Source organism: Neoarius graeffei, chromosome 7 (assembly GCF_027579695.1).
Source record: "Neoarius graeffei isolate fNeoGra1 chromosome 7, fNeoGra1.pri, whole genome shotgun sequence".
NCBI lineage: Eukaryota > Metazoa > Chordata > Actinopteri > Siluriformes > Ariidae > Neoarius > Neoarius graeffei.
Genome location: NC_083575.1, coordinates 5,763,267 through 5,776,928, shown reverse-complemented (window position 1 = coordinate 5,776,928; position 13,662 = coordinate 5,763,267). Strand labels below are relative to the sequence as shown.

Here is a 13,662-nt window from a genome sequence, read left to right as displayed (position 1 = left end):
AATATTCGTAGGCATCCAAACTCTTATACGCTTTCAGATCAATACCTGTGTATGGCGATGGGTTTTTAACGACATAGGTATACAGATCATGTGGGCCGAAGTCAGGTAAAGACGAGGGCTTCGTGTACTTCCGTACGTCAGTGAACAATCCTGGTGGAAGCAGGTAAACGTCGTTCTCTAAGCCTGCTAACCTCAATTTTTGCAAATACCTCTCCCTCTGCTCGCCCTGTAAATGCCCTACGTCGCTGGATAGTGAAGGGGTTTTCTGCATCTCGCTCCTTTTTCTTTTATGTTTTTCGTTTGTCGCCTTCCTCGCATTCAAACTGATTCGAGCCGTGACGCCCAAAATGGCAGCCTAACGATGCATCACATGACTTGGTCACGTGGGTGAAAAACCTCAATAGGGACAGTTTTTACTTTAACGTGACAATCCAGCAATATCTAAGTAGATCGATATCGGATCGAATCGGATCGTGACCTTATGAATCGGAATCGAATCGATCCAGGAAATCTGGATCGATTCCCAGCCCTAATGTACATTAGATCAGACTCTTTGCTAGAAACAGTTTCAGTAAAGTGACTCAGTCATGTACGTGGAAATAAATAATTGTCAGACACATTTAAAAAAAGGCAAGATCACAAGCAAAGGAATTATCTTCAGTTATGTCATACAGCTTTGAAAGAAATGGAAAAAAGTGTCACATTTGTACATGTGAAACTGCACTTCTTCTCGTCTTGGCCTTTACCGTATTTACACCCGTCTGACTCCCTGCCCGTTTCGACACATTTGAATCAATTCAGCAAAAAGATTTGCTCAACTGCTATTCTGTTCAGCATTGTGACAAGCAACAAAACAAGCTACCACACTGTTAAGTCTCTTCTCAACTACGCAGAGCAGGACAGAAACCCCATCATCTCCCTCCCTCTCGGTGTTTCTCAATCTCTCTCGCCCTCTTGTCTTTGCTCTCTCAGCATGACGTGAACTCCCCTAAACTGGCTCTTCGCATCACTGAGTGTGACTCCTGAAACATTAATGTTGCGTGAATTATTCAGGCAGAAAACCAGGACAGAGAGTGATGACGGGGGAGAGAGATCAAAAAAAAAAAAAACGAAAAACTGACAGGAAAGGAGGGGGAACTTATTCCCATTATAGCTCAGAGGGATACGATGTGAGAGATGAGAAAATCATGAGGAGAGCGTTTCCACTGGGACTCCGAACCTGCATCCTCTCGCTGCTTAAACAAGCGCTCAGTCTAAACGCTGTTCAAACTCCAACAGCGATGCGATTCAGATTTATACGCGTCTCTGCATCATAAAATAAAACAAGCATGCCGTAAAAAACTCATCAGGTTCTCCACAGAAACGATTTACAGTTTGTATTTTTCGGCACAATTATCTCCGTCTCATTACTGCGACACTGAACTGAAACCAACCAGAAGCTATTTTTCTCCTCGATGAGTTCAGGCTCTCACACGGACTTAATTAATGATGCTGTGTGGGAATAATTAGTGGAAAGCCCAATAAAATTAGCAGCTTTCTACATGGGAGCTAAAAGGGGAAAAATTTTATCTAAAATCAAGCGACACAGTATGACATGAACTACGAAGAGCAGAGAGAAATATTTTACAAAAAAGAAAAATCTACCCTGTGTGGACTAAAAAAATGTAATAAAAATATGGTGATGTGCTTAACCACTATTCAGTCGGAGTCATATTAATTTTACTTTGGGCCACGCTGGTCATTTTTAAAATATGTGGACAGCTACGCTGACACTATTTTTTTAAACTGCCACACGTAACCAGTCACAGTGGTTTCCAGGTTCGAGGCTGGCTCTGATTCGCTGCGCACTTGTACATGAGGACCAACTGAACTTAATATTCAACAATCATATTCATCTCATCTCATTCTCATCTCATTATCTCTAGCTGCTTTATCCTTCTACAGGGTCGCAGGCAAGCTGGAGCCTATCCCAGCTGACTACGGGCGAAAGGCGGGGTACACCCTGGACAAGTCGCCAGGTCATCACAGGGCTGACACATAGACACAGACAACCATTCACACTCACATTCACACCTACGCTCAATTTAGAGTCACCAGTTAACCTAACCTGCATGTCTTTGGACTGTGGGGGAAACCGGAGCACCCGGAGGAAACCCACGCGGACACGGGGAGAACATGCAAACTCCACACAGAAAGGCCCTCGCCAGCCACGGGGCTCGAACCCGGACCTTCTTGCTGTGAGGCGACAGCGCTAACCACTACACCACCGTGCCGCCCAATCATATTCATATAACTTTTATTTATATTGAACAACTCAAGCATGGAACGCAGTTTGAAGCTGAAGGAGAGGTGTGGCCTATTTGTTGGTCAAACCCTGTTAAATAGGCGTGGCCTAACAGTCATTCAAACCCTGTTAAAAAAGTTTATAGAATGCTACTGTGTTTATAATGCATCAAGACATGATTAGCACACTGTCCCATCTATACAGTGGTGTTTGAAAGTTTGTGAACTCTTTAGAATTTTCTATATTTCTGCATAAACATGACCTAAACATCATCAGATTTTCACACAAGTCCTAAAAGTAGATAAAGAGAACCCAGTTAAACAAATGAGACAAAAATATTATACTTGGTCATTTATTTATTGAGGAAAATGATCCAATATTACATATCTGTGAGTGGCAAAAGTATGTGAACCTCTAGGATTAGCAGTTAATTTGAAGGTGAAATTAGAGTCAGGTGTTTTCAGTCAATGGGATGACAATCAGGTGTGAGTGGGCACCCTGTTTTATTTAAAGAACAGGGATCTATCAAAGTCTGATCTTCATAACACATGTTTGTGGAAGTGTATCATGGCACGAACAAAGGAGATTTCTGAGGACCTCAGAAAAAGCGTTGTTGATGCTCATCAGGCTGGAAAACGTTACAAAACCATGTCTAAAGAGTTTGGACTCCACCAACCCACAGTCAGACAGATTGTGTACAAATGGAGGAAATTCAAGACCATTGTTACCCTCCCCAGGAGTGGTCGACCAACAAAGATCACTCCAAGAGCAAGGCGTGTAATAGTTGACGAGGTCACAAAGGACCCCAGGGTAACTTCTAAGCAACCGAAGGCCTCTCTCACATTGGCTAATGTTAATGTTCATGAGTCCACCATCAGGAGAACACTGAACAACAATGGTGTGCATGGCAGGGTTGCAAGGAGAAAGCCACTGCTCTCCAAAAAGAACATTGCTGCTCGTCTGCAGTTTGCTAAAGATCACGTGGACAAGCCAGAAGGCTATTGGAAAAATGTTTTGTAGACGGATGAGACCAAAATAGAACTTTTTGGTTTAAATGAGAAGCGTTATGTTTGGAGAAAGGAAAACACTGCATTCCAGCATAAGAACCTTATCCCATCTGTGAAACATGGTGGTGGTAGTATCATGGTTTGGGCCTGTTTTGCTGCATCTGGGCCAGGACGGCTTGCCATCATTGTTCCATCAATGAATTCTGAATTATACCAGCAAATTCTAAAGAAAAATGTCAGGACATCTGTCCATGAACTGAATCTCAAGAGAAGGTGGGTCATACAGCAAGACAATGACCCTAAGCACACAAGTCATTCTACCAAAGAATGGTTAAAGAAGAATAAAGTTAATGTTTTGGAATGGCCAAGTCAAAGTCTTGACCTTAATCCAATGGAAATGTTGTGGAAGGACCTGAAGCGAGCAGTTCATGTGAGGAAACCCACCAACATCCCAGAGTTGAAGCTGTTCTGTACGGAGGAACGGGCTAAAATTCCTCCAAGCCGGTGTGCAGGACTGATCAACAGTTACCGCAAACGTTTAGTTGCAGTTATTGCTGCACAAGGGGGTCACACCAGATACTGAAAGCAAAGGTTCACATACTTTTGCCACTCACAGATATGTAATATTGGATCATTTTCCTCAATAAATAAATGACCAAGTATAATATTTTTGTCTCATTTGTTTAACTGGGTTCTCTTTATCTACTTTTAGGACTTGTGTGAAAATCTGATGATGTTTTAGGTCATATTTATGCAGAAATATAGAAAATTCTAAAGGGTTCACAAACTTTCAAGCACCACTGTATGCGTGTGTGTTTCCTCCTGTTTGTGTATGCACACATGCACATGGGTGTGTGTCGGCACCCTTGATGTCCATAAAAAGGTCCAGGTCAATAGGCTGAGGGGTTGCCATGGTTACCTGCTCCGCAGAGTCCTGAAGGCCTTCGTCCTGTGTGCATCCAGTCCCTTTTCATCCTCTGCACGAGTCTCAGTGCCGTCATGGACACCTCATGAGTCTTCTCGCCAAACTCCAACATTTGGGCAAAACGGGGGATGTACAGACACGGATCTGCAAACACACACACACACGTCGGATTTGGTCTTCGTGTCCATCAGTCAACGAAAAAGAGGTATGGCTTATGGCTTTCCACTCCTTAAACCCAACACTGCGTCGTTTTGTTCCAGTTTCAAATTGTGAACAACCTTAAAAAGGTCAGAGGAACAGAAAAGGGTAAACGTCCTTCAGACCGATCTGCTAGGAAACATGGCAATATTCCAAATAGCATAATGTAATATTTATCAGACACACCTATTCCCATATCATCACACACCTATTCCCATATCATCACACACCTATTCCCATATCATCATGTTACCTTGTTTACCACATGACTGATTTTATTTAACCGAACCGGAAGCCGTACTCAGCAGGAGAGTCAAACGTCATGAGCAGACGTGCAGAAAGTCTCAGACAGCAGAACAAAAGGAACAAAAAGAAACAGTACTTTCTAATGCAAGCCTTACAAAAAACAAACAAACATTCTCGGTTTGACCCATATAGTGGCCTATATAAGCGGCAAGGAGGCAGCAGAACTGACCCATTTTACAACTATTTTGGCCTGGTACTATTTACTGATCATGCTCATCACAGTGACGTAATTATGATCAGTTACATGTGAACGGCGACTGATTCGGTGCTCACGGGATTCTTTTAGCATCATTTATCCTCCAGGGATTTGTATCAATCAGGAATCACAGAGCAAGGTTCAGGACAGTTAGTGAACACAGAACGGTCTCAACATAAAGACGATATGCAGGGTTTTTGGTTTTTTTTCCCTAGCAATACAAATACACATTAAAAAAAAAAAAATACATTCATATGTATCCAAAAAAATAAAAAAATAAAAAATACAAATCCATAAGGTGTGCTTATTAAAACGATTCAAATTTGTTTCAGTACGTTCAGTATTCATATCGTGCACTATGTGCTGGAAAAAAAAAACAAGATCTAAATATAAATTACTTAGAACAAACAGTTTACATTCTCATTCATCAGGAGACAGACGCGCATGCGCACTCTGCAGTACACAAGGTTACACGCGCACTGCAAACAACAACCGCATGAAAAGCATTTTCATCTGATTGGTGGATTCAGAGGTGGGTGTGATGAGGAGGCGGGGCTATCAGGATCAGTAGTTAAAGCGGAACTGCGCTCCATTTCAACTCAGTGTGTGTGTGTGTGTGTGTGTGTGTGTGTACTCCGCACGGCTCTCTGTGAGGAGGAGGAGGAGGAGTTTTACTGAGTCGAGAGTGTGTTGATTCTGAAAGGAGGGCTGTGTGTGTGTGTGTGTGTGTTTTGATTCTGAAAGGAGGGCTGTGTGTGTGTGTGTGTGTGTGTGTGTGTGTGTGTGTGTGTGTGTGTTTTGATTCTGAAAGGAGGGCTGTGTCCGGAGACGATGCGATGAGAAATAAGGTGCTCGGGAGCGGGACGGTGCGTCTGGAAGCAGCGGAGGGAGAGCGGGGCAGGCAGCGGGGGTTTCCGCCGCTCAGAGCCGAGGAGTCATGCGCACATCACGGCCGGATCATGAAGGGGCTCGCGTTCTTCCTCCTGCTGCCGGCGGCACTCAGGAAGTCCAGGAAAGCTGCAAAGGGCTCCGGCCGAGCGGCGAGCTGCCTGACCTCCGGCACTGCGCCCCTGAGGAGGCTCAAACCCGCCGCGGAGCTGCAGGAGGTCGGGGGGAAGAGCGGGAGCTCCGCGCTCACTCTGACTGAGCAGGAGAGCCGCAGCCCAGCGGGGCACAACCACAGCGGCTCCGGGGGAGGAACACACACACCGCCTGCACACACACACACCAACCTCCGCGACAGGTCCTGACAAACCAACACACACACACAATTCTTCTTTTTGTTGTTGTTGTTGTTGTTATGCGGTGATAATTTCAGAACCAGTCTCACATGCTGCTCTCATAAAAACTAATATCATAAAAATCCTCAACCAGCTGTTTCATATTCGAGAAACATGACTCAGCACTTTAATTTTCAATCAGTACTAAACGTATAATTAACAAACAGTGATCAATTGTAATCATGCTCATTATTAACATTCTAATCGTTATGAATATTCATGACGCTCATTAATATTAACGCCGTTACTAGTGCAAGTCACGTGACATGCTCAGATTTATACTGGTTTATTAGCTGCTTTGTTGTTTTTCATCTTTGTCATGAGCATTTCAACAGAAACTCAGTTAGCAATCATTTACATCATTACAACTCTGATTATAGGCATGGGACAATAAAAAGTTATTAGATTAAGGATATTCCTACTACACTAGAAAATATCTTTAAAAATGATGCATGAACCTACTATGACAAATATTAAGTTATGAATTTTTTTAATTTTGAAAAATCGAGGGGATTTTCAGCCCTTAATTACACACTGAAACAACAGAAGAACTGTGACCGATATCAACATCTTCTACCTGTAATGTAAACGACCATAACTTGCTTAATTTTTGTCCAGCACTTGGAGACGTAGTTTAACGTTAGCGAAACCAATGTGCTAGTCTTTTGATTACGATGAAACTTGGCAGTAATCAAGAAAAATACTTAAGCTATAACTTCTGTGTATAGGTAATTGTAGGGCAATTTCAAAACTTTGAAATCACGACTGAAATCGATCCTTAATTTTACGAGGAACCATATGATTACTTGTTTATAATATATAGGGCCAAATTCATACTTCGGAAGCCATTTGTCATTCACGGTTTCTGAACCAATCAGGGCACAAGACTATTTTGCACACTTGAGTCAGTTTCTAAAGCGTCTTTCATCATGACACAGCGACACGACGCGAGGATTTTGAAAGTGGTTTTCCCCATTTTCTTTCCTTACTTCTGCATAAAACTGCGACAGCACCTTGTCTAACTCGCAGCATTCATACGCCACTAGAGAGTCGTTTATTTGTCTTTCTGCGGCCTATTTCTTAAACACGGAAAGCCAAAAATTCATACTTTTTTTTTTTGGCATTTTCATTTCCGCTTGCAGCTTTCAATTGGTTTATCATTTCTTCGTCAAATATAGTGAAACGTGGCATTGCTGAGTCAGCCATTTTGTTGACAAAATTTGCTAATTTTTTGTAACCGTAACCAAGGAACGAACTAGCCAATAGCATTTCAGAAATACGGCCCCATGTTAAGGAAAAAAGCCCTCCTTGATTGGTCAATCAGAATTGAGTAATTTGGCCCCATGTATTATAAGTTTAGAAAATACAACCTACTCACCATTGATGGTAGCAGAAGTCGGAAGATGAGGGTCTACTACTTCATAAACCATTTTTTTCCCCACTTCCCATTGTCACATCGCGAAAATTCAAGAGCCACGAGGTTACTGAGAATACTGACTACGTCATCAGTATTTGTGTACTGGGGAAATCCGCACTGGAATCAATAACGTAGAAAGCACAGACCAAAACGCGACGCATGAGTAGCCACTGCAGGCCGCGAGCGGTAGGCAGAAACAATACAAGCGCTATGCAGGTCATTGTAGCGTAACTACTTTATTATGATCTTGCAGTAGGTCTTCTGTCTGATAATAATAATAATAAGGTTATTACAAAATATTCTCTCTCTCTCTCTCTCTCTTTTTGGCCATTCAGGAACGCAGTGATGTTCAATAACGAACACATGGCAGATGTGCACTTCATCGTCGGTCCACCAGGAGCAACGCAGAAAGTTCCAGCACATAAGGTGAGTTTAAAGGGGTACCAAATATAATATATACAGTTGCTGATGTGACAAAGTAACGTATTCTTAAGTATTCTATCAAATTTATATACTAGAAAACAACGAAATATCTTGGTAATTGTAAATATAATACTTTATACGCTAAACCGCACAAGAGTCGCCATTTTTAAAAGACCGTGACGTCAGCGCTACCCACTGCACTAGCGGAACTCTCCGAAATGGAGGAGATAAGCGTGTAATCATGGCGTCGGGCGCATCAAGTGAAAGCGACAGCTCTGTCGAATCATATGAAGAGATCCCGCAAGACACACTGCAAGCAGGCTATGGCTTAGAAGGGTACCAGTTTGAACCTAGGAGAGGTACTCTCGACTCCGGTGATGAAATAAGAGAAGAAAGCTCGGATGACGGCGAGGATGAGACTGATACTGACCATGGGCGTGGCGAGCGTGGGGCAGAGCGTCTGCGTGCAGGTGACACGGCGTGGTGCTCGTGCGGAAAATGTAACGTGGAGTTGCTCACGAGTCCAGCAGAATTTATTCGCTGCAATGAGATAGGCACCACTCGTGGACTTGCGAAATCGTCGCAAGAGGCAGAAACAGGTATTTCACACGTGCTATTCCCAACCTCAATGAGCCAACACAACTGGGCACATACATACGTCATGAGTGTTACGCAGAGAAAATGAACGTGCATTCTGATTGGATAAAATTAATATCATGGCGGGCTGTTCAAACTGCGGAAATAGTTTGCTCGAGCTACTTTCAAAACACTATAACTTTCCAACCTTAGAACAAAAAACTTTTGTAAGTCTTGAATAAGGTTCGTTAATGTGTGTTTTATTGTTATCAGTTCAGTTGGTCGGGTTCAATGCCCGAACTGATGATCACATCATCAGTTTTTCTTTGGCTAATCAGACACAAGGTACGCCACCACTCTTGCCGGAGCAGTTGGGGGTTAGGTGCCTTGCTCAAGGGCACTTAAGTCAATCCTGCTAGTCTGAGGAATCGAACCAGCAACCTTTCGGTCCCAAAGCTGTTTCTCTAACCATTAGGCCATGACTTCCCCTTATTGTTATATTTACTCTATATATTGCCCTCTGTTCCCCTTTAATGAATGAAACATTCAGTGGTCCTGTCCGGATGATGATCCGAGTAGAAACAGAAAAGAAAAGAAAAGAAAAGAAAGCTCGCCACACGAGACCTAGCTAGCTGATGACATCATTGGATACAGAACAGTATGTCGACACTCTCAGCCATCAGTCACACTGGTGCTTCCTCTACCGTTCAGCTCTCTATTGGAACGTAAGAAGGCGACGCTGGAGTTGTAAAGGAAGAAAGACTCAAAATAATGAGGTTTTTTTTTGAGGAAACGCAAATGCCTTTAGTCAGATATCAGAGAGAGAGAGAGAGAGCGCCATCAGAAAAGCAATTCGAAGTGAACATCCATGTGAGTCTAGAAGCAACATTTCCAGTGCTGATGGTTTCAGTCAGGTGGTGTAGTGGTTAGCGCTGTCGCCTCACAGCAAGAAGGTCCGGGTTCGAACCCCGTGGCCGGCGAGGGCCTTTCTGTGCGGAGTTTGCATGTTCTCCCCGTGTCCGCGTGGGTTTCCTCCGGGTGCTCCGGTTTCCCCCACAGTCCAAAGACATGCAGGTTAGGTTAACTGGTGACTCTAAATTGAGCGTAGGTGTGAATGTGAGTGTGAATGGTTGTCTGTGTCTATGTGTCAGCCCTGTGATGACCTGGCGACTTGTCCAGGGTGTACCCCGCCTTTCGCCCGTAATCAGCTGGGATAGGCTCGAGCTCGCCTGCGACCCTGTAGAAGGATAAAGCGGCTACAGATGATGAGATGAGATGGTTTCAGTCGTGTGCACTCTTGAGGTTGTCTCGGGCTCTAATATGGATCTTGGATTTGCTCATTTGCTTAACCTCTTCTGTGTGGTCCTTTTGGGTGTGGACCAAAGCATCCAGGCCACGCTTTGATTGCAGTAAAAACACGATTCAATCCTGATTCGACTCAATTGCAGGAAGTCTCCGGCTCCACCCCTTCGCCACATGCACCTCAGGAAATGTGCTTTCTTCCCAAAGAAACCAAACAGAAAGCATGACTTTATCTCAAAAGTCTGAAAAAAGTGTTCATAGTTTCTTCAATCGACCAGTTTCAGTAACTTTCCTCATTCATTCTTTTTTCTCTCTTCTTCTATTCAGTACGTCCTGGCTGTCGGGAGCTCCGTCTTCAGCGCCATGTTTTACGGCGACCTTGCTGAGGGAGACTCCGAGATCCAGATACCAGATGTGGAACCGGCTGCTTTTTTAATCCTGCTCAAGTAAGACTCCCTAATCACTGCTGGTTTAAAAATAACAACGTGACCACGCTGTCCAGCCACCAATTTGAGACTGGAGCACTAATGCCTTAACGGATCAGCCTTCTTATTTCTCCGCTATTAGACTTGACTGATGTGTGATTGGCCTTAAAATGGCTCGGGAAGATGACTTCGAGCAGCAGGAATGAGGCTCGGGGCAAGATGATCACTTTTCTATCTGTCGGAAACACGTCAGCAACCATTAAATTAAAAAAGACCATCTTATAAAACGTCAAAATACGAAAAATTCTTGCTGCAGTAGCAAACTGTGCAACTGAGCTAACCGACTGTGGTTTTTGTCAGCGGACTCTGAAACACTGCAGCAGTTTAATGTTTGTCGGTCGAGCCGTGCTTTATTTTTAACTCTTTTCTTCCTGTCCCTCGTCTTTCTAGGTATCTGTACAGCGATGAAATCGAGCTGGAGGCAGAAACCGTCGTGGGGACGCTCTATGCAGCCAAGAAGTACCTTGTGTCAGCGCTGGTTAGTGCCTGTGTGAACTTCCTGGAGTCGAGGTTGGAGGCGGGGAACGCTTTTGCGCTGCTTTCTCACAGTCGTGCGCTGGACGAGTCCGAGTTGGCGCAGAGCTGTTGGCGGGTCATCGACGCCCAGGCCGAGCTCGCGCTGAGATCCGATGGCTTCCTCCAACTTGACTCGGGTACGCTAGAGTGCGTCCTGCGACGTGACTCGCTCAACGCTAACGAATCTGCTGTGCTGCAGGCGGCACTGGCATGGGCCGAGGCAGAGTGCCAACGGCGTGGAACGAGCGCCACGGCTTCAAACAAGCGAGCCGTTCTGGGTGAAGCACTTCACCTTTTACGCCTACCTGCCCTGACGCTGGAAGAGTTTGCTAACGGCGTGGCGCAGTTCGACTTCCTGACTCCACAGGAGACGCGCGATATCTTCCTTTGGTTCACCGCAGCTGAGAAACCGAGGCTGGATTTTCCCGTGTCACCGAGGACAGGACTCGAGCCGCAGCGATGCATCCGATTCCGGTCCTCAGCGTACCGGAGCAATCAATGGCGATACCAAGGACGATGCGACAGCATCAGGTTTGCGGCTGATCGGCGCGTTTTCGTGGCTGGACTTGGACTTTACGGCTCCAGCAAACGGGAATGCGAGTACGGCGTCCAGATCGAGCTGAAGAGGCAAGAAGAGCTGCTTGCACAGAGGCTGACCAAGTTTGTCTCGGACGGCTCGAGCTCAGCGTTTGTCGTGTTTTTTAAGCAGCCGGTGCGGATGGAACCGGACATTTTCTACACGGCCAGCGCCATTCTGGATGGAACGGAGCTGAGCTACTTTGGACAAGACGGCATGTCTGAGGTCCGCTGTGGAAAAGTCAACTTCCAGTTCCAGAGCTCGTCAGACAGCACCAACGGGACCGGGGTGGAGGCCGGGCAGATTCCAGAACTCATCTTCTACACGTGAGGACTTGGACCAGTCTGTTCTGGACCTGGATTTGAGGATACTCGGTTGCATAACGAAGACAGTATGAGGTACAAGTGATTACATTCTCTGGATTGTTGACACCGGGACAGAAACGAGGACCGGCAAATTCCCCAAGTCGTCTTCTCCACGTCAGGATTTGGACTGGTCCATTTCACAGAGAATTACGGGGGTTGAAGAAGGTTGAATTCCAGAAACAGGACTTCACATTTTCAAAGGAATGCTTTTCAATCTTATTTATTTCTTTACACTTTTTGTTTTTCTCATCATGTCCATCTTAATTTAAAACCCTTTTATTTCTTTGATTGCTGTCACACAGAACACGCTGCCTGTGAAGAGTGACGTTGGTTTGTCCTGCTTTGAAAACCACGGTTCTTTCTAATGGGTTTTATTTATTTATGGTTTTTCTCAACGGCTTGATGCTCGCTGAGAGAATACGGAGGTTGAAAATATCTGCAAAGTTACAGGTTAGCAAGTTCTTACTTAAAATAAAATGTAAGATAAGTCACGGGAGATTGTGACGTGAGTGCTTTTCTACTTTTTATATGGCTTTTAATATTAAAGTGAGACAGGAAGGAGGTGCGAATGCAGCGCCACAGCACTCTCGAGGTCGAAACAGGAACAATGCATTCACATCAAACACCTGATGCATCAGACGTGTGTGTGTGTGTGAGAGAGAGAAATATTATTCACAGGTGTATGAAAGCTTTACCTATGGCTGGAGCATTGATGCAGAGTTCTCTGGCCAACACCAGGAACGTTCTTCCCAGAACGTACACATTGACCTACAGAGGAGAGGAATCAGAAGGCCAGAACACATGAGCACAGCAACGGGAACAAGGAACACGCGTTTCTTCTCCAGAACACACACACACACACACACACACACACACACACACAGTCCTGATATTGATTTGAAGTACTTATTGTTTTATATTCCTAAAGTACTCTAACCTCCTCATCCACACACACCCACACACACACCCACACACACTTCCCTCCATCTGGGCCCATTAAAGGGAACGACTCTGAGGAGGAGCTGGAGGTCATGACCTTTTCCAAAGTGGGAGGGTTTCCATACACACTCTTGACCCCACAGGGGAAACTTCCTCAGGGCAGAGAACCAAGGAATTTATAGATCTGTATGTGTGTGTGTGTGTGTGTGTGTGTGTGTGTGTGTGTGTGTAAGTAAACATGTCTACCATAACAGCTCCCCTCACACAAAACTCATTCTCTTCCTGGAGCAGTTTGGATTAATTTCACTCCGTTTCTCACTAAATTAAGATATTTATTTCTTCAAAAGGGAAAAAAAAAAAAAAAAAAGTGCCACATCTTAACGTCCAAGAGAAATCCCGTCACACTGTCGGATGTCTCCGGACGCACCAACCTCCACTGAGCAACCGTTAATTTAAAGGTGCTGGCTGCAAAGTCATCTGAAATTTTCCAAAAAAAAAAAAAAATTTTATTTTTTTTTAAATTGTGCATGGTATTTTTCTCTGTCCTGTAAGAACAATATCACGCGGACGAATGGGATGCGATCATTTTGATGTCCTGGAGGTCGCTTTTCTCCGTTTTGGGACCCTCTTGAGGTAAACAGTACGGCCCTACGGAAACAGGAAACAGCCGAACGCGAGGGAGGAGCTTTAACTGATTAGCGTAACTACAGAACTGCGTCACACCAAGATGGCGACGCCACCAAGAAAACATCATGACTCTGCATCAACATCGACCTCGGAGAGTTTTGTGTCGCAGGGATGTAACTTGTGGTTGACGTTCGCGAACAGATCCATGAAACAAAAGACGAATATTTATATCTTTTCTC

The 13,662-nt window shown here is 44.6% G+C and overlaps 2 protein-coding genes across 2 annotated transcripts in view; one reads left to right on the top strand and one right to left on the bottom strand.

Moving 5' to 3' along the window:
- The window catches only part of brf1a (BRF1 RNA polymerase III transcription initiation factor subunit a), an 86,260-nt gene that overhangs the window by 47,166 nt on the left and 25,432 nt on the right, over positions 1–13,662 (bottom strand). The window contains exons 6-7 of the mRNA XM_060925222.1: positions 12,553–12,625; positions 4,211–4,360 (exon numbers count right to left, since the gene is read on the bottom strand). Coding sequence (XP_060781205.1) covers positions 4,211–4,360; positions 12,553–12,625 — 223 coding nt within the window. The remainder of the gene's footprint in view (positions 1–4,210; positions 4,361–12,552; positions 12,626–13,662) is intronic.
- btbd6a (BTB (POZ) domain containing 6a) lies at positions 5,554–12,318 on the top strand. The gene is made up of 4 exons (XM_060925223.1): positions 5,554–6,159; positions 7,949–8,039; positions 10,242–10,360; positions 10,790–12,318. Exons 1-4 carry the CDS (start codon positions 5,753–5,755, stop codon positions 11,820–11,822), a joined length of 1,650 nt encoding a protein of 549 aa, XP_060781206.1. The 5' UTR covers positions 5,554–5,752; the 3' UTR covers positions 11,823–12,318.

What these genes read in the sequence shown, in the direction of transcription:
- btbd6a (XM_060925223.1), top strand. Translation starts at nt 5,753, where the DNA reads ATGAGAAATAAGGTGCTCGGGAGCGGGACGGTGCGTCTGGAAGCAGCG. An exon ending in CACACCAACCTCCGCGACAG is followed by an intron (nt 6,160 to 7,948) that starts GTCCTGACAAAC and finishes TTGGCCATTCAG; the next exon opens with GAACGCAGTGATGTTCAATA. An exon ending in GCTTTTTTAATCCTGCTCAA is followed by an intron (nt 10,361 to 10,789) that starts GTAAGACTCCCT and finishes TCGTCTTTCTAG; the next exon opens with GTATCTGTACAGCGATGAAA.